Raw genomic sequence first — 22,222 nt, 5'->3', positions numbered from 1 at the left:
CATACTTGGCTAATAATTCCATTTGGAAATAACTGAAGCTTTTGGTAAAAAAAAAAAAAAAGTAAAATAAAAAAATCACTGAGTTTTGAGTGTTTTAAGAAACATCTTAAAATAAGGAATGTCAACTATATGTTTTTGGATGCAGGATATTAAAAATTATTTTGTAAGGGTAGCATTTATACCATGACAGATACTGAGGACTTTGCTATGACCAGTCTGAAATTTGCTAAAATACTGGTTATAAAGTTTTAAACTCCAATATGGTTGAATGAGCAAGAACTGTAAAACACATTTTCTGCTATATTTGTAAAATATGGATGTATCCAGGCATTAATGTGTGTAGTAAATGATCATGATTCAAAGCTTAACATATTGAAAAAAGAAATATCAAAATGGATATCAAATGTTTTCAGATTTTATCTAGGACATGATTCTGTAGTGATTTTTTTAAAATTTTTTTTTTAGGAGCCATGGAGGTTTCATGAAAGTCTGAAAATCGGATCAGTGCAGTAATGCAGGAGTGCAGGTCTAAGTGGATTTCATGCTGTTGTAGCCTGGACTTTGAAAAATATTGCTTGAGATGTCAGGGGAAAAAATAATGTACTAAGCAAATGAAGACATTCTAGGGAAATTCTTATTTTACATCTTTATTCAGAGAATTCATATTTTACAAGAAAAAAGAAATCTGAAGTAATTTGAAAGTCTTCTAAGATCTTTGTCATAACCTGGAAGGACAGTACTTCCTAAACATCTATTCTCCAGGTTTCTTCGAAACCTGATTCAGTCTCTTTTTATCCAAGAGAGAAAATGAGCTAGAACAGAGATATGCCTTGGAAGGGACCCTGAGATGGATTTTGTTTAATCAAATGATGTCAATACAGATTTGACTATGTAATTTTTTTTTGTTTCTACATATAGCTATTGATGTGGGAGTTTCTAAGAAAGTGTTTTGATCAATAGTCATCTTCTCTAGAACAAGTTTGGAAGTACAAAGCACTTCCATTTTATTAACAGTATTTGATCCGTGACTAATTGCTTTTATCCTGTGAAGCTGTGTTTCTGTAAATGTATCTTTCTGGTTTTAATGAATGTTTTTAAAGTCTATATCTAACCCTATAGCTATATGAACAAATTCTTCAAGAACTAAAAGATGAGTTTAGTTCAGTGGTTCAATTTCCCTTTTTTGTATGTACTTTTAAGGCTTTTAATTATTCCTGTAGAATCTCAGAAACATGAGGTATCCCACAGTGAAAATGAGAAGACAGGTCCTTATCTCAAGAAAGTTGACGCCAGGTTCTAGTTTGGCATGTAACAGAGGTCAGTTTGGACAGACTTCACAGCTGGATGAAAGCTTAATTTAGGTGACAGATTTACAAGCAGGATGTAGGGGCTGTAATGAGATGAGTTGTATTAAAGCAAATCTTTTAGCATTTAGCATCAGTAGCTAGGTTTTAAAAAACAGGAAACCATTTCAGGGTGGAGGCTGCAGAAGCACCTAATGTTCTTTAATATAATTGTGCGAATGCCTGTGTTTCTGTAACCATAGGTTTCTCTAAAGGAGTTGGAGTTTATTATTTCAGATGGAACGTCCTCCCTCCCTTTGCTCCCTAAAAGGCTGGATGTAAAAAAATTTGGAGGGGAACTTCCACTGACCTATTGCATTGTATTGTTTTTTCCTAGCAAAGGTTGCTTTTCTCGGCAGTCATTCATAATTTTGAAGTTCTTCCAAAAGAAGACAAGGCTCTTTGAATTGGTCCAAAAGAATCGAAATTTAATGGCTAGTGCTAATCCTTGCCAATAATTTTATGAAGTTATTGCAAATTATGAACTTTCAATACCTGTTTGGTGGCACAATTTACAGGGCCCTCATTAAGATAGACTCATGGATGTTGTATGGCCAAATCATTCTGGTCACACATTTCTCCGCAGAGAAGCAAATAAGAAATTTTAGTGCCTCTCAACTGCCTTGATTTTTCCCTGAAATTAACATGATCTCTATTGTTATTATTATTATTATCTCTGATGCTTTACTACATGACAATGCTGATAGACATTTATAAAAATATGACTAGAATATAAACTAAAAAACCCCAACTATAATAATATTATAAGAAATGGAATATTTTACACAAGGAGAAAAGTCAGCCAGGATATTGAAAGCAGTTGGTTACTTGGATCAGGGAGATTAATTCTGTGTTCTGTTGGAGAATATGCATGACAGTTGCATCAAAATCAAAAGAAGAGATGGGTGAATATTTCTTGGTTTTCAATTACAAATATTTTTCAATCATTTTTTAAAGATAACTGAAATTGGGAATTACTTCCTTAATTGCTTGTATATGGATTTTATGTGCCATGTAGGGAATAAAGTACTTTTGAAGATTAATGTAATTCAGTATATAGATACATTTGTTCAACATTTGAGTTGCCTAGAAGTATTCCAATAGAACTTGGAATAGGAAGCATTTTCTCTCCTTTTGCTACTACAGATAAGTTTTAAACTTTCCTTTGTAGTTGATTCACAGTGTTTCCATTTCCTTTGAGCTTATTAGACGAGTCAAATGACAATTTTCATCAGAAAGAGTAGTCCTTGGCCTCTACTTGTATGCATGCAAACAACTTGGTGATATTTGCATTCATCTGCAAATTGGGAAAAACATTTTTAAATTAACTGAGAGTTAAATATATCTGAGATTATTTAAGATATAAATTCCCTGTTGTGGAGAATAGGACTAATAAATTAATTGTTAAAATGAGGGTTAATCCTGAAAAAATAGATACAATTACAGCATTTTTGTGGCACCAGAAAACAAATATGTGTTTATGTACCTTTAATAAAGGTAGCGTACAGAAGACATTTTCAATAGTAATCTGCAGTGTATACATAAATCGCTAAATAAACCTTAAATTCCTTTTTAAAAAAAATGTCTTTTTATCTGCCTTTCTGTAACTTATTTCAATTAAAGGTCAAATGTAAAGGTCACAGGCTAAATACAAGCAGTTCAAGTGCTATAAGTATCACAGCATGGATTAAATGAGGAAGATTTTTTTTTTTTTAATTTGAAGATTATCATGAACTGTGATTTAATGAGTGAGAATTCCTCGCATTTCCAGTTAATGTTTTGTATTTTCTTGATTTAAGTATGTTGTGATTCCTGAAACTGATACAGTCTGATTATATGATAATTTGTAGTTGGGAAACTTTTGTGAAGTTTCTTTCTGTCTTCAGAGATAAAATGTTCAAATTAGACAAATTTATATGCACCAGTGTTTACCAGTGTTTGTATGCATTGTTCATTCTGAATGGGTTTTGACTTCTAAAACAATTTTGTGGTTTTTTACTGTTGAAGGAATAATTGCAGAAAAGTGAGACAAGCTAAAGAAGGAAGTCATACCTCAAATCAGGAGACATAATCTCAGCAAATAAGGACATTATTTAAAGAACTGCGCAGTGAACTTTGCCAGTTATGAGCAGTCTTCATCTTCTGCTGATGCCACTGCTGTTGACTATTGCTGTAAGTTAAACACTGGAACTACAGTAAAGGCAGTTGTGGTAAATGATCTGTTCCTCAGGCAGATTTTGCCAGAGCACACTCTAGTCTTGCATTTTTGTTCTGAGAATGATGGGTGTCTGTCCAGGTGGCCAGCTTTGGGAGGATAATAAATCGATGTTCTTTCTTCTCTGTCCCAGAGGAAGTGTGGAGGAGGGAAAATATCTTCCTTCCAGAGGATATTTGCCTTTGCCATAGTGATAGAAAAAGCTGATGAATAAATCAGCCAGAAAAAAAACAAAACAAAACAAAAAACCAGAAGGGTCAGAAAACTTATGGCAAAGGAAAAAACAGTGAGAATACTGTATATGTCAGGACTCTGGTTGCCATTTCATAAACAACCTTCTTCCTATTTTTGTGTAATTTACTTTAACATCCTGTTTCTTTCTTTATCCCATGTGTGACTTTGGGATTTTGAAAAGGGCTGAAGCCTTAGAAAAGATTTGTTTATTGTGTATTGGGAGAAGGCGGAGTCTTCTCTGCTAAAATTGAGAAATGTTTAAAGAGAGATAATAGATGCTACTATAATGAAAAATGCCAACTTCCTCCCAAGAGAATGGAAAGAAACACTACAGAAAGAAAAGTGATTTTGATTATATGTATTAGAGATTTTCTATTTAATATTTCATTTGAAACAACTTTGTATTTTGAGATCAATTTTGACATGATTTTCAAGCTGTTTTACAAAGCCAACTTCCACTCTTCAAGTAAAGATATGTATTCTTGTGATAAAATTTGCAAAATTTTGTGCTCTGGCAAAGACAGCCTTCTGAACTACAGCCATGCTTTGCCCTTGAGGCCTGGGCTGAGCAGCCCAGCATAGCAGGAGCTCTATAAATTATCATGTTCCTCATGACTTCAGTTACAGCAATCTGTGCTTGCAGAGAAGCAAGCAAAGCAGCTTCCTAGCCTTTCAGTCATTCCAGTTTGCAGTGTTAGTAAATGTGGTGTTTTCAGGGTTAAAAATCATTTAGTAAGTCATTACACAGCTGAGGAGGACAATGCAAAGTCTAAAAGTGTTATCTTGAAGATTCTTTGTTTGAGTCCCTTGGGCTTTAGACTAGGCCAGAAAGCAAACCTAAGTAAGAAGGTGATATGATTAACTTGGGGAAATCTTATGGTTTACAAGTGGGCGCCAACAAGCAGCTCTGTGACACCTGTAGTGCAAAGTGAGCGGATGGTGTCACAGCCAAACTGTGGTAACAGGACTGAGATGGCCTGGGAGCAGTGCACTGGCAGGCAGCAACAGCTGTGGGACAGTTCCAAACTTTGACACAGGCTCTGTGCAATGCTGGGATGCTAAGAAGAGCTCAGTTGATAAAGTTCAGTGGTGTTCTAGATTCAGAAATGACAGAGATTATTTTGAAGTTGCAGGAGGAAAAGGTTTTGCAGTAGTATAGTGCAAGAGGAGAGTAAAGCAGCAGAGCTGGTTTTAGAGAGGCAGAACAAAGCAGGTGATTCCTAGTTCTAATTGAAATAGTGTTAGTTAATACTATGAATTTCTATTTTTCTGTGCTGTTTAGGATAAGTTTTTAAAGGCTGCAAGCTTTAGAAATACATCTGTAAAATTGTATTTCCAAATCTCTTAGATATTTCTCAAATTTCATTTGCTCATAGGATTTTTCTTGTATTGAATTGTGCTCCCAAATACACAGACCCAATGCAGAGACCATTTCTCTCTGAGTCCATGTGTAAGCAATTGTATCACTTGTGCTTCCACCATTCTCAAGATTTTATCTTTTAATCTGCTTTTAGTCTGTGTCAGGGATGGGATCCTGGCTTGAAAAATTCTTACTCATCCACTGTAGGTGTATTCTGTCCATCTCCATCTCTTTGTAACAACTACACTCATGAGCACATCCAAACAGGATTTCAGTCCCAAAAGACTGGAAGTGGGGAAATAGGAGTGAGATCTCAGATACTAGCCAGCTTCTGGACTACTTTCCATTATTCTTACCAAGGTTTAGAGGAATATTAAATTAACTGGAAAAACATTCTTTGTCCTGCAAAAGCAGACTGTTCTGTCAAATGCCTTGGTGTACAGTTGTGTTCTTTTAATACACACTGGAAAAGATAATAAGCAAATAGTTCTAAATATAAGGGAGAAACAGCAGCAGCACTTAATTATGAAAAAGTTTCCTTTTGGCAAAAGTAGTTAAAAAGTATAACCTCCAATGCAAAACATGTAATGTGTTTTGTAATATGGGTAAATAATAAGAGAATAGGAATATTCTCTGTAATATTTTTTATCTTAACTCTATGTGCTAGCACCACTTGTCCTTTCATTTGAGCTACTTCATAAGAAAAAAAAATTCATGAAATACTTGAGATACTAAAGGAAGACTATTTAATAATGTTTTCAGAATTTTCTTTACTACCTACTTCCCATATACCATTTTTTCTGGTTTTTGTTCTTTTATCTATTTACATTAATTACTGTGTTTTGTGGAGCAATTGTAAATGATTCCTGTTTTTTTAAGGAAGATTTTAAGTTTTAACATAGAAAGAACTTATGATAAAGTAAATTGTTTTAACATTCTTTCAAATAGCCTCTTAATATGTGGACCATGAAAATTCTACAAATGAATTTGTGACAGAGTCTGACATGCATGTATACCTTGACTACTAAGTTTCTCAGAGAAGAACCTGTGGAATTTATCTCTGTGTAAAGCACTGTTACATTGGCAGGAATGGCAGATTTCATTTCTCTTTAACAGCAAGATTTTAAAGCTGCCTGGGGTTCCTGGGTAGTTCCTGCATATTCATATGGGAAGCATCAAGCTGCTCTCACTGTTCCTGAACACTTCTGTGTGTTGTAAACCCAGATGTGACAATCCAGGCTCACTTTCCCTGCAGGCCCTTGACATTCCATGAGCTCCAGAGAGCCCTCTGAATAATGTAGAGGTCTTGCTTTTGAGACACAGCCAGCAATTACTCCCAAGGTGAAACTGAAGTTCCAATCACATATCAAGTTAGGCTTGCCCTGTGTTTAATCCTTAGTTACTTTAAGGAGTTACTATGAAATTGTTGCAACTGATGTCACTCCATAATCACGAGATTACCAAGAAGTCACAGACGACTTCTCTCTTGGTTTTATGCCCTATTTCTTCTAATTAGATCCTGACAGGATTTCCAGTTATTCACAATGGTTTGTTTTACAGCTATGTGCCAGAAAAGTGCTATTTGTGCTCAAGTCCCATAGGTAACTGTGTTTGCCAGTCAAAACACTAATGTGATTGTCTGAGTTTCTGCTTTAGATTTCTGTCTAAAACAGCCTTGGAAGGATAAACTGAATCTTAAATGGCACATTATAGCAATCCTTATGAAAATGGCTTAGTGCCACGATATGAAATGCATTCATTGAAATATTGGATTTTGTTAGGAAGAGTAAGAAAATAAAAGATCAAGGTAAGTTTACAGGCAATTCACAAAACCAAAACTAACTTCACAAGGAATGTTGTGCAGGATTGTTGTCTCCTCATTTATTCATCTTTATAACCATCTGCAGTTTTAGTCTAAATTAGTAGCATTTATCAACTGTACAATCCTTTAAAAAACTTAGAAAGTGGTTGTTTCTTTTATTAAAAAAGGAATATGGTGAGCTAGTAGGAATTGGTAAAGAGTGCAGATTAATTTAGTAATTGATTTCTTCCTGGGTAGTTACGGAGTTTTGAACACATACATATATACTGCTTACTTTTCAACCTTTTCATAAATTTCTCAGCATACTTATAATCAATCTGTGCTATAGACTTGACCTGAAAATTTATCCTCCTTTAAGTTAAATATGCAAATCTTGTAGTAATCTTTAAATATAATTTTATTCATTATTTTCTAATTAATGAATTAGAAAAATAAATTTAAAATAAATAATCCCATTAATAAATACAATATGCAGGATAAAGTGAAACAAATTTTCTTAAATTGTCTGAAATCCTAAATTGTTGATACATATATTCGCTATGTAACAGCACATTTTCTGAAACCATGAGCTACAGCAGGATCCATATGCTGCCCTTAGAGTTAGAATGAAAATCTCTTCATGCCACAAAAATTCAATAATCATGGCACAATACACCCGAGAGTGCGAGAAAGGCAAAGTCAGCAGCTGGATCTTGGTGCCATAGCAGGTGAATCAGTATCATAAAATGTAATAATAGATCACTTACAGGCTGATGGGTTTATATCGAACAATTTAAATCAATAATAGAGAATTCCTAGAGTGCATTTCTTTTTAGTGTGAGATGTTTGTATTACATTCATTCAAATAATCTAGGGGACTCGGTGTAAGATGATTTGCTTAAATTCTTAATGAATTCATCATCATACATCTTGGGAAGTTCCTGTGCCTGGACCCTGATGGTCTTGCAGATCCAAGTCACCATGCTGCTGAGATCCTGAGTACTGAAAGGCACTACAGAGGTAAGATTAATCTCAAGCTAATGAGCCTTTGAGAACTTAACTGGATGATCCTTGATCCACAAAAGGATTCAACACTGCTTTTGAAACATTTGTGTCTTCTTTATCTGTTGAAAACTGTGGATTGCACAGAATTGTTCCCTTTCCCATGCAGATGTCCCAGATTCCAAGTGAAAGCCCTAGCATTTTGTGCATGGTCATCTCACTTAGTCAATGGTGATTTCATTCAGCTCCAGGTTTGCCTGGACCTAAGCTGTTAAAACAGAGCTGCCAATAGCCATTCCTCATGGTGTGGAGCTAACTATAGTAAGAAATTAAGTCAAACAATGCAGCATTTTCCAACCAAGAGGGTCATTAAACCATCTGTTAATTATAATTTGGTATTCACATACAGTTCTTGGGAAATTTCAGGAGAAATCCTTGGCTAAGAAGTATCAGAATGGTGGAAGTCAGGTATTTCTCATACTAATTCAGTACAGACATTTTTCCCTGCCTGAGAGCAATTTCAAACATGTGACACATTTCTCAAGTTGCCTCTCTTATCATGAGAGAGTAACATGGTCTGTGATAAAAGGTGACACAGCTATGAAAGTCATTCTTGCTCAGTTGTCTATATCAGACTACAGGGGCCAGGGCTTTGATGCCTAGCCAAGTAATTGTCTGGGAAGGGGAAATAAATTCCAGTAACTCTCATCTTTCTTACCCTTGCCTGTTGAGAAAAATTCAGCTGCTTATGGTTTTTATCACTTAGCCACTCCTACTTGGTCATATTCCTTTTGTGGAAGTATTAATAAACAAAGCAGTTAAGATGATACCTAACTGTTTGGGTGGAAAAAAAAGTGACAAACAGCATGTTTTTTATTTAGGATAGAGCACATTCAAGAGACAAAAGCAGGGTGCCAGGCCGTTCATAGAGTTGCAGCTGGTTTCAAGCATTACTTGATTTATCAGTATGTATAAAGGGACACAAACATACATATTTTGCTACTGAAAAATGAATGCTTTCTCTTGAATACATGTCATTTTGGCTTGATGGAAGTAAAAATTAGTTCATTCCCAGTTGTTTCTATTTGGATGGTCAGTTTCTTCAGGACTTCCAGTCCACTTCCAGAGAGGGGAAGGTGACAAAATCTAGGTAAAAGAGAGATTTCATTTGTGTGTATCTTAAAAAAAACCAAAAAAACCCCAAAAAACAAACAAACAAAAAAACCCCAAAAACCCAAACAAACAAACAAAACAAAAAAAAACCCCAACAACAAATGAGTGATCCCTGTATTTCTTATCTGTATGGAAGATTTAAAAATTATTAATCTTGAATCCTGCAAAGTTAATTCATTTAATGACTTTCTGACCTCTGTGTAATATTTCTACCTGTTAGTGAGCCTGTCCACTCTGGGACAACAAAGATAACATTTCTATAACACAAGGAAGCAAAAATACCCAGCCAAGCACAGTATTTCAGAATATAAACCATTGTAAGAGAATAAAAAGTAATATGTTCTGGAAGATAAATTGAAGGATAATCCATTAGTAGCAATGCAGTTTTCAGTAGCCTGTGTAGGAGGATCCAAGTTCAGTATTTCTTGCAGGTGGAATGGTCTGTTATAGATCTTGCTTTCATCATTCCCTTTTTCTTTCTTGGTCTGTAGGGACATCCATGTACCTCATCACTGAACAACAGCAGGAAGGATGTGGGAAACAGGGAAGTGACTGATGAACAAGTGTATTGCAGAGCTGCTGCTGGTGAGTGACAAAAAAGCTTGGTCAAAAAGTTCTCCACCACTGTCTTGATAAACTTCTTCTGACCATAGGAAATACAGGCTTTAATAAAGTACACAACAAGATTTAATTGTATTAGAATTTCCTGTGGAATACTGGGGGAATTAAGTAACTTGCTCATATTCCTTCTTAAATGTTTTCATCTGACTTTACCTTGCCATATCCTGAGTTCTAGCTATCATCTGCATGTTGACCCAAAGCCCACTTTATTTTTTCACTCTTTCCATTTTGAATTAGTTTTGTCTGAGGTTTTTTTGTTGTTTTCTCCAATGAGAACAAATTATTTTGATATGCCCTGGTATATTCAGATCAAAATATAAGTGAATCTGAAGTCTTACTCCAGAATTCCCAAAGAGATTTTGAATACTCCAAGGCTCATATTTGAATTTGACTCTTGTTATACGCTAGATAATATTTCAGGAGGTAAACTTCTTTTTACCTATGTCACTATGAAGGCAACGGGAGCTCAGCTATCCAAACTAATAAAGTTTGGCTTGGAATACAGCATTTGGCACTTGAAGCATGTGGATTTCAAGGCTATCCAACAGTTTTAGTTTTTAAATCCAGCATCATTAAAATCATACTTTCGGTTTTTTAGAAATAAAGTTTGGAATTTCCACAGCATGTTTATTGCCAGTAACAGAAGACTAAGATAAAAAGTAGGGACTTTTTTCTCTAGTGGCCTTTATTTATTATTAGATTAAATTTTTGTTCTTTCTGTGAAGTGGACAATGCTTCTGAATAGAAGAAAATAAGAGAATAGCTATTCTGTAGTCTACTCAAATTATCACACTTCTGTATTGTTTTATCTGGCATCTTTGTGGATTCTGATTGCCTTCAGACTAAGCAGACAGGAAGTGTCCTAACTGAAAAGCTGGTGCCTGAGAAAGATAATGGAGGAAATAGATGCATTTCTTTTTGCATATACTATTTAAGAAATTCCAGAAAAGGAAAAAAGCAGATGATAAAACTTTCTTAAGATGTTTCTTTATCTTTTTCTTCCTGCAATAGATGACAAGTTAGATGTGGAGTACAATTGTGAGGTGTGATGTGGGTTACAGGGTAATGCGTTGGTGTTCTTTTTGTAGTTAGGTACAAAGTTACAAATCCTGAAACAGACACAACCCTTTAAATAGATATGCATGTAGATCTCATCCTTCCCATCCGGAGATGAAAATTATAGGGAGTCAGTGATGCTCTCCTCCCCCTCTTGGGGCTATACAGAGGTTGTATTATTGTCAGGTGGTGAGAAAGCAGGTGGAGGGGAGTCAGGAGAAGCAAAGTTTTGGGGAAGCTTTGGGAACCAAAAATCCAGGTGCTCTGGGGAAGAAGACAGTGTATAAGCCATAGAGCAGTCTATTGAAGTTGCTGAGAACTGAAAAGGTTGAGGCTGGCAGAACATTTTCTGCTGTATTAGCCATGTAATCAGCTGCCTTCATACACGTCCTCCAGCTTCATGCTTTTTCAGTTACTTTATCAAGATATGACCACATTAAAGGCACTACCTTGCATGTGGTACCTGAAGGGCATTCCTTCTTTGCTGATGTGAGTTTTCCCTCTGAGATTAGTTCTTACTTGAGTTACAGCACAGTCCTCTGGCTCTTTTTCTTTAGGCATGATCATCCTGCAGAGGTATCAGACACTCTTTGCATGGAAGCCTTTCATCCCAGCTGCTTCTGTAAAGCATCTGAAACTTCAGGGCTTTCTTTATTCAGATCCCCAGTGTACATCCCAAGAATATTTCCTGAGATGTGTGAGAGCTGCAGTTTGAATGTGAGACCTAAGTATGGACTTGCTGTAACACCTCTTTGATATGAGGCTGAAAAACTGTTGAGTCAGACTTTGCTGCATCCTATCACCGGAATGTCAGATCAGATGAGTTTCCTTCTACCTTTTTTTTTCTTATATTTCCTCTGTCAAAAGGACAGAGGAAATTTCTCTCCCTTCACCATAGGTCCTTGGCCAAAAAATCACAAAACCAGTGGTGAAGGTTTTGAGAATCCAGATTCTGCAAAAGGTTAGCTTTCCAGTTTTCCCCTAATAGCCTCCATGAGACAGGAGGAAAAAATGCAGGAAAAAGGATATAAACGTTGGAAAACTAACATGTTAGAAAACGTGCATTTTGTTCAAATAATTCATTAACATTTCAAGAACTTACCTCTTTTGCTTAGAGGAAGCTAATGTAGGTATTTAATAGGATTGCAGAAGTAGGAGTTAAAGCAAACAATTAGCACAGTTCTGAAATGGTTTCTTTTCTTAAATTCCAGACAAGTCTGATGTAAACTTTAACTTCCTGAAGGACACTTGTGTTTTCTTATGCCAGGGCAAAAATTGTGTTCAATATTTCCAAACTCCATTTTGCAATGAATAATTGTTTTATCTTTGTTTGTCCATCAAAGCCTTAGAAGCCTCTTTTGATTACTAGGTGCACTGAAAAACATGTGGCTACATCCCAGTGCTTAATTCTTTTAATCTTTTTTGCCTTTAGTAATATTCTTGTAATACTTGTTTCATTCCAGTCCTCATTATACTCTGCATATGTCAAGATTTCTTCCAGTTGGTACTATAATACTTATCTGACTGTGGATGTAGATGCATCCTCTATTTTTACCCCCAGCATCCTCCTCTGTGCTGTTTGAATAAAAAAACTAGATTATCTGAACTCTCAAGGTCGAGTGCTAAAACTTGTCAGCTGATCTCTGTTTGTTTACAGACAGAACAGACAGTTCTGAAAATAACTCTACTTGGTGCCCATCTTCCTATTTTGAGGTTGATGCTGAGGGTAGTAGGAGCAACAGAAATGTACATATTCTATTTAAAATACATAGAAGGCTTACATTTGAAGTTGTTTAAAGAGAAAGTTTTTAAAATTTGTTTGGCAGATTTTTACTTCCTTTAGTAATATTTATTGGCTAACTCTGCTCTTACCTAAACTGTCTGAGTTGAATTTGTCTGATCACTCAGTATAGTAGTCCCTCTGGTAAGGATCCAGCTCAAGTAAAGGTAATGGCAGCTGCCCAGTTTAATTTACTGAGAGCAGGATCAGAGATATTTCCTATTTAATATTATCTGATGAAGGACTTGATTAAAACTTTTCCAGTATGAGATATCACCTCCTATGTTTAACTTTTTTTCCGTCTAGAAACTGACTTCCCAGAAACAAGGAAATACTGCCCTTTCAGATTAGCTTCTGATGATTGTTTAAGCAGTCCAAGCAGAAGAGTTTCATTTCTTGCTTTTCTCTGACTATGATTTGAAAGTAATTATTTGCAACTTAAGTCAGAGAGTACACTTTCCTTCTGCATTAAAATCACATTGTGTAGATGTGTTAATTCCTATAATGGATAGCTCTTGTATTTTTGGATTTGATAGCAGTACTTCCAGAACTGTACTCTGCTCGCATTTTGTGACACTTAGGAGTGTTTTGTTCTTCCTCCTCCTTCTCCTTCTCTACCTGCTTCTCTGCCTTCTCCTTCTTCTTCTTTTCCTTCTCCTCTAACAAAAAAAAAATTATGATGGTGATAATAAAAATAAAATATTATGGTAGAACCCACTGTAGCAATTTCTTCATTTTTAGAGATCAAAAATACTTAGGAACATGAGTAACAACACCTCTTAAACTGGTAGCACAATTTTCAAAGGAAATACGGAGTCGTGTAATGTTATTTACAGAGCTGAGCATTGTTAGAATGGTTCTGAAAACTCAATCCAAACAAAAATATTTTTGTTAAAAGCAAATTTGAATAACTTTTTATCTGAGATATAGTCGCATTCAATTACTTGGACTTACAAACATTCTTTCATTTTATCAGTTGCTTGCAGGATCAGATCTAAAACAGATTTTTTCAAATGTAGTAGACACTGTATTTACAAGTGTTACTATTATTTTTTCTGGGCTGTGTCTAAAGCAGCAGAGGGCGCTGAGCCAACGGACACCGCCCGATATGGGTCTCTTCCTCCCTGCTCTGGATTTCCCCATCCAGGGATTTCCCACTCTGTACCAAGGAGAGAGAGCCTTTATAAAGAGCAAGCTGGAGCTCTTGTAATAAGCTGTTGCAGAGCAGCAAGATCTCACAGCGCTTCTTCACAGAAAATAGAAAGTAAACTTTTGAATTTACTTTCTTTACCCAGTAACAGCAATTACAAATGTTTAAAGAGATGGGAAGAACAAGCCAGGCCATGATAGTAATTTTGTGTGTGTTAAGAACTGGTAAGTTGGGGAAGGTGGGGGGTTGGTGGTGCTTGTTTTATTTTTTAAAATTTTGTTAAATGTAAACTGACCTAGAATTTGCTGTTTGATCTTTATTTCTCTTTTCTCCGGTTACCTTTTTATTTCAGTGATACAACTGTCAATTAAGTAGCTCTGTCAAAATGTCAGGAAGTTTTTTTTTGACATTTACTTTGAGCTTTTCTGTGCTCTGCAATGACTCAGTCGTTTTCCTATTGAGTTTGCTAAAAGACAGTCTAGGAGACAACTGCAGTATATCACTAGATGCTTGATTTTTTTACTCATTCCTAACATTAGCAGGCAAGTTTGGTACTAAATGTCCTGTTGAAAGTGTTTCTGCTGTTGTCTTTGCTATCTACCTGCTACCTCTCCCCTCAAATGTTACAAAGTTTTAGAACCAGATCCACCTGACAAAAAAAGTTATATTGTGCCAATGCATTTATTTAAATTTGGCTGATGCCGTTTTATACATGAAAACTCAGTATCTGAGTCTGCATTGTCTTTGACAAAAATAATAATGGTTATGGGGTGTTTTGAATATGTAAACCACTGTATGAGCTTTATTAGTTTAACTTCCACACAACCATAAAATAAAGAAATGAAGCATAAAGACCTCATATCACAGTAGAACATGAGAAGAAACAGGAAGATAAAAGTTGAGAAAGCTGCTGAATTGATGTGTGTTTTCGCTTTTGTAGTTAAAGCTTTTGAAATGGAAATTATACCTGCTGAGAGAATAGTAGCACAGATTGGAGATGCACTCATACTCACATGCAATACTACTGGCTGTGCATCACCAAGTTTTTCCTGGAGAACACAGATGGACAGCCCTCTTGGAGGAAAAGTCAGCAACCACAGGACATATTCTACGTTGACTATTAATCCAGTTAGCATTGTGAACTCTCATTCTTATCTTTGTACTGTCATATGTGATGAGAGAGAGAAAAAGGAGAAGAGTGTCAAAGTTGAACTTTACTGTAAGTAAAAATGTAAAATTCTCTTTAAATAATATATATTGATAGGAAACTCAATAGTTGTTTTAGATATTGTGGTTACCAGTTAACTTTTAATTCTAGGATAATGAGTGTTATAGCTCAACATATACTTCCTTCTGAGATTCCTTTATGTGTCTGTTCAGGGCACTTTCTTAGATCTTTTCTACTTAGCTTTCTGCATTGAAGATTGTATGTACTAGTATTATTTATTCTTATTTTGGTAATTCTTGAAAGCCAAGACATGCACTGCGTGAATGCATTCCCAGAACTGGGGGAATAAAAATCAAAGCCTTCGTAATTTGCAGGAGAATAATTCAGATGTCTAAACCTACCAGCACAGAAAACAGGATAGCACTAGTGTATGGATTTCTCTGAATGCCTATAGTTAAGCAGCTGTATCACTGCCTAGGTGCCATGTTGAATCTTACTGATCTTTTGTGGTCATGTTTCAACAATTGTACATATAAACTTCCTGTTAGTATATGAACTGCTTAAGAACCTGTAGGTCTTCAGATCAAGATATGTCTTGTAATAATGTTGATAGAATGTCATGTTCTGAGCACCTCTAAACTCAAGATATTAGGTGTCTGGATCTTGCTCTTATGTTGACCCTACTGTTCATTTCTGCTAGTCTAAAGAAAATGTTTTTATTCTTTTAGCTTTCCCTAGTGATCCTATCATTGAGATCAGCCCATCCTTAGTTGCTGGAGAACCAGCGACTGTCATCTGTAAAATTCCTGATGTATATCCTTCTGATCATCTGGAAGTTCTCCTAAAGAAAGATGAACATGTTCTTCATGAGAAATATTTTTTGGAAGATGACAGCACAAATACAGAGACCAAAATTGTGACATATACATTTCATCCCATGGCTGAAGATGCTGGGAAAGAGATTACCTGTGTGGCCAGGCTACCAATTGCTGATATGGATTTTGAGCCCAAAGAAAGAACATCTTCTCAGAAACTTAATGCAAATTGTAAGTATTTTTGTACAAGGGCTTTAGCTAGTTTAGCTTTCAAAGTTGCAAGCAAAACATCTTACTAAGTCTGGAAAAATTGTTCCACTGTGCTACTGGCATACATATTTTTCATTTCTTTCTTGGTATTCTGTGACATGTACCTCTAGAAAAGCTAGTGTTAGAGATGTGCATGTCATTCTTCATTTACATACTGATCTTGTCTTCCTTTTGTTCTCTTACAGTTGGTCCACAAAATACTGTCATTACTGCATCTCCAGGCAACTCAGCAATGGAAGGAGACTCTCTGAACCTCACTTGTGTGACTCAGAGTAACCCGCCAGCACAAATAGTTTGGAGTAAATATTTGGCTGAAGAAAACGTTCAGCATATGATAAAAAACAATGTTCTTTCTATTCCCCATGTCCATTTCAATGATTCAGGACTGTACATCTGTGAAGTAATTAATCTGGTAACTAATAAAACAGAGAAAGCATCTGTGGACATTATTATACAAGGTACAAATCTGTTTGACTTTCACTTGTATTATCCAGTTCCTAACTGGCTGACCTCTGTTAGGCTGGAGGATGCTGAAACACTGAAAATTAGGAAAATATGGGGCTTTCCTTGCTACATATTCAGGATTCAGCTTCAATTTAAGGCTGTTCCTCATGCGCTGTAATTTTTCTTTCTGTATTCAATTTTCAGCTAATTCTCTCAGTACTGCTGTTGTACATGCACATTTCAATACATTTCCCCACAATGCAACACTAAAAGTCACAAAAGAGTCTGAGAAGGTGGTGGAGACACACACTGTTACTTCTGTGAAATGTAACGTGCATACCAGTTTCACAGGGACATAAGTCTCCTTCTTTGAACTAGTAGTTTTAATCATTAGCATTAAATTCATTAGGCATTTAATGGTAAAACTGTTTTGGACATAATAATATTGTTGTTGTAGTATTTTTTTATTGATTGATTGACTGCTACTGTTTTGACAGAGCCAAAAGTCTATGATTGAGTTTGGGATCAAAACCAAAATAAACAGATCCTTGAGCTAGCAATTCCTGCTTTCTTAAAACTTTCTCCATCTTTTGTATCTTTGCATTATTCTAACAGCCTTTTCTTTTGTCATGCAGGTGCTCCAGTCATTACAAAACTCTCCATTGAACCTTCTACAACAGTTCAGGAGGGAGAAAATGTTTTCATACAATGTTCTGCTGAAAGTAACCCTCCTCCCAAGATTATTTTAAGGAGAAAATCTGACAATGCAGACATAGAGTCTTACAGTGCCAGGAGTGTTCTTCGTCTTCCATCTGTGATGTTCCAAAATGGTGGAGACTATGAATGTGTAGCAGAAAATAAATTTGGGAACAGTAAAAGTGAAATCACACTTAATGTGAAATGTAAGTATGTGTAAAATTTTCCCAGTAATTTAAAAATAATTACTTAGTTCTTCAGTGATAAATATAACCATCAAATTAAACAAAACCCTGTGAGAACAAAGAATCATCATAGTCCTCTGCTTTTCCCTAAAAAAGAGCAGTGCTGATGAACAAAACAAAGTAACAAAGTCTTCAATGTGATGACAGTCTTTAGTACAGATCTGAATGAGTGAGAAACTGATCTACATGGTTTACAAGGATTTGGTTGGTATATCCAGACCATGGAGGGTTTGTACAGAAACTCTGATACCATGTGCTTTACTTTTGTTTTGAGAATGAAAAAGAAATTAGCTTTGGGAGGGTGACAGTCTAGTATCCAATAAGACATGTTGGACCCATCTCTAAAAAATCCAGTGATGATTAACTGTAGGACTCTCCCTTTCAGATGGACCAAAGAATACAATGATCACTGTTTTCCCTACTGCTGCTCTTAAAGAAGGAGAAACTGTGACAATGAAATGTACTAGTTCTGGTAATCCATCTCCTGTGATCTCCTGGAAGAAAAAGAAGGCCACTGGAGAGTCTGAGAAAATTTCTAAAAATGCAACTATAACTATACCTAACTTGAAAAGTCAAGATCTGGGGCTTTATGAATGTGAAGCTTATAATCAATTTGGCAAGGAAGAAAAAGCTGTGGAATTATATATTCAAGGTTTGTAGATCAAGACAGAAAACAAGTTTTTTGGTTTATGTATTTTAGGTCTAGACCTTCTTGAAGAATGAGGTAATTGTGTCTTTGATGTCAATGGAGTTAAAAGGTGGTCCTAATGTCACTAAGTGATTTAGGAAGCTTTAAACAATGAAGCATGAAGTCTGCCTTAGTACAGATAGATTATGAAAAGTTCTTAAGTCGGTGGGGCTTCTATCACTCCATCCAACTGCCGAGTGAATGCATGAGGTAAAGAAGGCATGCAGTGCCTGGAAGGAAATATCCTTCCAAGCAGGCCTCAGTGGATATCTGCATAGGAAAGATTCAAGGAGACAGTACATGCTGAAGCTGCTCTATGGAAGCAGCTCCTTACTTCTTCCCTAAGCTTCAGCTCTGTTTCCTGCTCTTACAAGCTGCATTTAAGCTACAAGAAATGCTGATTCCTCAACTTAAATGGAATGATAGCAAAGTTTCATTTTCAATAGTAATCAGACTTCTCTGCTTTAACTCTGCTGCTTCTGCCTATTGCATAGCAACAGTGTCTTGCTTAGGGATCACTTCTGCCATCAATTCAGCTCTCTTCCCTGTTCTTTTCTATTTTTATAGCTGCACCAAAAAATACACTTTTGAATTCCCCTTCAAGCAAAGCGAAACAAGGACAAAGTGTTACTATTCCTTGCATATCTGCAGATTTTACATCTCTTAGGACTAGTCTGTAAAAGAAAGTTGGTGATGGGTTCACAACCCTTAAAACAGTAGATAGGAAATATACCACAGGCAGGGCTCGGCTAAGGGATGCAGGAAAATACACATGCATAACATTAATGAACTGGGGGAGCAGTCTCAGCACATAGTACTTATGTCAAAGGTTAGTTAATATAACTGCTGTGCAGAGTTCATACTAGGATTTGTTTTACACAGAGTGACATCTTCAGTTTCATTAAGAACGATTTGTCTTTAAAAAACCTGACATGAGTTGCACAGGTTCTTGTCATAAGTGATAGGATCTTAATGCTAATGAAAACATCTGTCCAAAACAGAAGATGCATAAAATAATTGCTGCTTCAAATTTTTTTATATTTCCATTTCATCTTTTGAAAACAGGATATAAAATTTGGGAACCTTGTAAAAAAAAAATACTGTTCTAGGACTCCTTTTTTTGCCTTTTCTATTTCTCTTCTGTTGAAAGAGGACATCAGCCTCTGGGTTTGTTGGTCTGTGCCCTTTCATGAACTCAAACCAATAAACTGTGAATTTGAAATAAGAAAAGAAGAAGAGGCTCTATATAATGTAAAAGTTATGCAACATACTCTATCGATTGGTAAAATGTTCTTTTTGCCAGCTGCCATTGGCTTCAAAGGTGAAGGATAGCTGGTGACAGAGCAGTGTCTAAAGCTACAGGATCAACTACTACAGTGGGCCCATTAACTGGATTAGTATTTTGCATGTAAAAGCTGCTGATGCCTCATGAGTTTTGCCTCTGTTTGTTGCTAAATCCCACCTTGAATTTCTTTTCAGTTCCTCTCAAAAATATTACTGTGTTAGTATATCCATCAGAAAATGTAAAAGAAGTAGAAAATATCACTGTTACATGTAGCACATACACCCTCAGAGATGGTCCTGAAAAAAAACCCTTCAGGAGAAATTATTCTGCCATCAGTGAATGGAAATTTTATGCTCTGCAGTGTCAGCAAAAATTATACACGCATATATGTCCTTCATATTTTCAGTAAGGTTGGAAAAACATTACAGAGATTGAGATAGCTGTCAGTGTCTCTCTTAACCTGAGTTGGTGTGGTAGCTTTAAGGATAGGGCCACAAAAAGGTGATTCCTGGCTGCATATCTGCCCACAGGCATGGACAGTGAGACTATTCCAGAGAAGGTTTCACAAAAAATATAAATATTTACCTTTTAAAACATGGTCTTCCCCTTGAAGGATGAATTTCAGGAGGTTGAAACATACCGAAATGTTTGCTGGGTATAATATGTGGTATTCCTCTTGCATTCTTTGTGAATTTCATGGTATTGTTCATTGTATATGATATCAGATAGGTTTGAACTTGCAAGGACCAATTCAAGACCAAGATGATGGCTAGGAATTAAAGTATGTAATATGAAGTTCTAAAGAAAAAAATGTAAGGAAAACACAAAAAGTATGCTTTGTGCATGAAAACAGAAATATGTTTCAAATGAAGGTCATTAATAACATTGCTTTTACAGTGATGCACATGTATATGTTTCAAACAATATTTATTCTTTCTTTTCTCCTTTTGTCTCCATTTTCAGCAAGATTGGAAGAACCAGATCAGATGATACTATTGGTTATTGCATTCTCATCTGTAGCAGCAGTAGTGGTACCTGCAGTTGCAATTTTGATCTATGTGTCAAGACAAGCAAAGATCAATGGATCCTACAGTCTTGTAAAAGCACTCAGGTTGAAAGTGTGATCATGTGAATATAAGTCTTTAGTTGATAATAAGCACATTTATTTATTGCTGTGACTCGTTCTACTCTTCAGTAACATACGGTAACAAACAAGTGACTTAAGAACAGCACCACATGATAGCAAATGGGCTTATTTTCATGTTTTGATAAGTGTTTTGGTATTTAAATTAAAGGAAGATCTAGAATCCTGAACTAGAAATTGGTAAATCTTTCTGTGTTGAAGCATTCTGAACAAAGAGTTCTGTGGAGAACTAGGTTTGTACATAGTGTATAATTGGTGTTATGAATATGTTCAACTAAATATCAGTTTGTAAAACTGAAATCTTCTTGGAACTGTACAGAGAAATTTTGTTAATTCAAAGATATAAATCAATATTGCTTGAGCTGATCAGGTGACTTTTATTTTGTATTATTCTGTAGCATGAATGTTTTTTAATATAATTTGTCTGGTTGTGGTAATGTTTGGAAAATGTTCTCTTTGATATTGCCATAAACTCTATATCTTCAATGAAGTTACACAATCACTGGGCTATACATTTCTAACAAATTTTAACTAATTTAAGCCTTCGAGGCTCATTTGCAAAACATTTTATTTTAAATATTATTCAAAAAATGTCTGGGGTTATAATCTAGTAAATTCTAGGACTGCTAAGGTTCTTGCTGACTTCAGTCGTTCTCAGATCAATGTCAGAATTCCGTTATTTTGTGATGAGCCAAATCAGACCTTTCTTGTAAAATATAAGGGGATTGTAAATATGCTTTACAGATTTCCACTGCAAAATAAAACTATGAGTAGCTTTCTTTGACTAAATCCCCCTAGTGATGCGTGTTTAAGATTATGCCAGAATACACATTACTGTGGAAGGAAGTTGTGCTTGGCAGCAGCAGTTGTGGGTGTCATGGGAGAGACACAAACAAGGCCAGCAGCCTCAAGGCATAGGCAGGGGGCACAGGCAAAATCTGTGCACCTCGGCGATGGTGGGTGAGTGTTTCCTGAAGAAATGCCCAAGCTCCTTACTGTGAAAATCTGAACCACATGCTTGACAAGTTTCCTTTTAACAGAGAGCCAGTGTCTGCATGCTCTATTCTGGTTAGCGCCTCTTTCACCACACACTTTCCAGAGCTGGCAAAGTGACTGTGAAAATAGTAAATTTCTTGTGCCGAAGCAAAGATTGAGGGAAAGAAAGGTGGAATTTGATAGTATTCCTCCTTACCTCCCTTCTCCTGACTAGCAGTGGTGCTTTGACTGATCTGAGTGCTCATGTTCAGCACTGAAGGCAAAGCTGTGGGGACGCAGGCTCTGTGGCTGAGATGTTGAAATGCTGATGCACGTGGCCTGATCCACTGTGCTAGGCAAGGAAGGTGGGCCTGGCTCCTCCAAACTTGCACACAAGAAGCTCAGGCAGAGATATGTGAAAAAATATGTTTTTACATTATACACATGGTGACAACTGCTGCCAACAGCAATGCAAATGCAGGTGCTAGCTCTGGGATGAAGCAGTGGTGCACATCTCCCATATTTTTTCATACTGTGTTCAGCAGTGTTTTGTGCAGTAATCAGTAAATCAGTTCATCCAGTCTATCTAGATTGGAAAGGGAGGCTTGGAAAGTGGGGGTGTAGCAGAAAAATGGGAGAGCAGTGTGGACTTGGCTTGGAGAAATGTGAGCATGCAGTAGGAGGGTGAAGAAAAGATTGAAGACAGAGGAGGAGGAGAGCTTTGACAGGCCCATGACATAAATTTCTTGGAGGTGGT

General features: G+C 36.2%; 1 protein-coding gene across 3 annotated transcripts; it reads left to right on the top strand.

Annotated features, from left to right (window-relative positions):
* Positions 1-446: 446 nt before the first annotated feature.
* Positions 447-21,279, top strand: VCAM1 (vascular cell adhesion molecule 1). Of its 3 annotated transcripts, none has more exons than XM_041717953.2 (8): positions 447-3,515; positions 9,620-9,713; positions 14,676-14,954; positions 15,632-15,949; positions 16,174-16,446; positions 17,068-17,334; positions 17,759-18,025; positions 20,310-21,279. In XM_041717953.2, exons 1-8 carry the CDS (start codon positions 3,468-3,470, stop codon positions 20,468-20,470), a joined length of 1,707 nt encoding a protein of 568 aa, XP_041573887.2. In that variant the 5' UTR covers positions 447-3,467; the 3' UTR covers positions 20,471-21,279. The 3 variants fall into 3 exon arrangements, with proteins under 3 accessions (XP_041573887.2, XP_030134525.4, XP_030134524.4); XM_030278665.4 differs by having other exon boundaries at positions 3,072-7,973; XM_030278664.4 differs by lacking the exons at positions 447-3,515; positions 9,620-9,713 and adding an exon at positions 13,472-13,959.
* Positions 21,280-22,222: the final 943 nt, after the last annotated feature.

The sequence above is a fragment of the Taeniopygia guttata genome, chromosome 8 (assembly GCF_048771995.1).
Source record: "Taeniopygia guttata chromosome 8, bTaeGut7.mat, whole genome shotgun sequence".
NCBI lineage: Eukaryota > Metazoa > Chordata > Aves > Passeriformes > Estrildidae > Taeniopygia > Taeniopygia guttata.
This window is presented reverse-complemented; position numbering and strand designations above follow the sequence as displayed.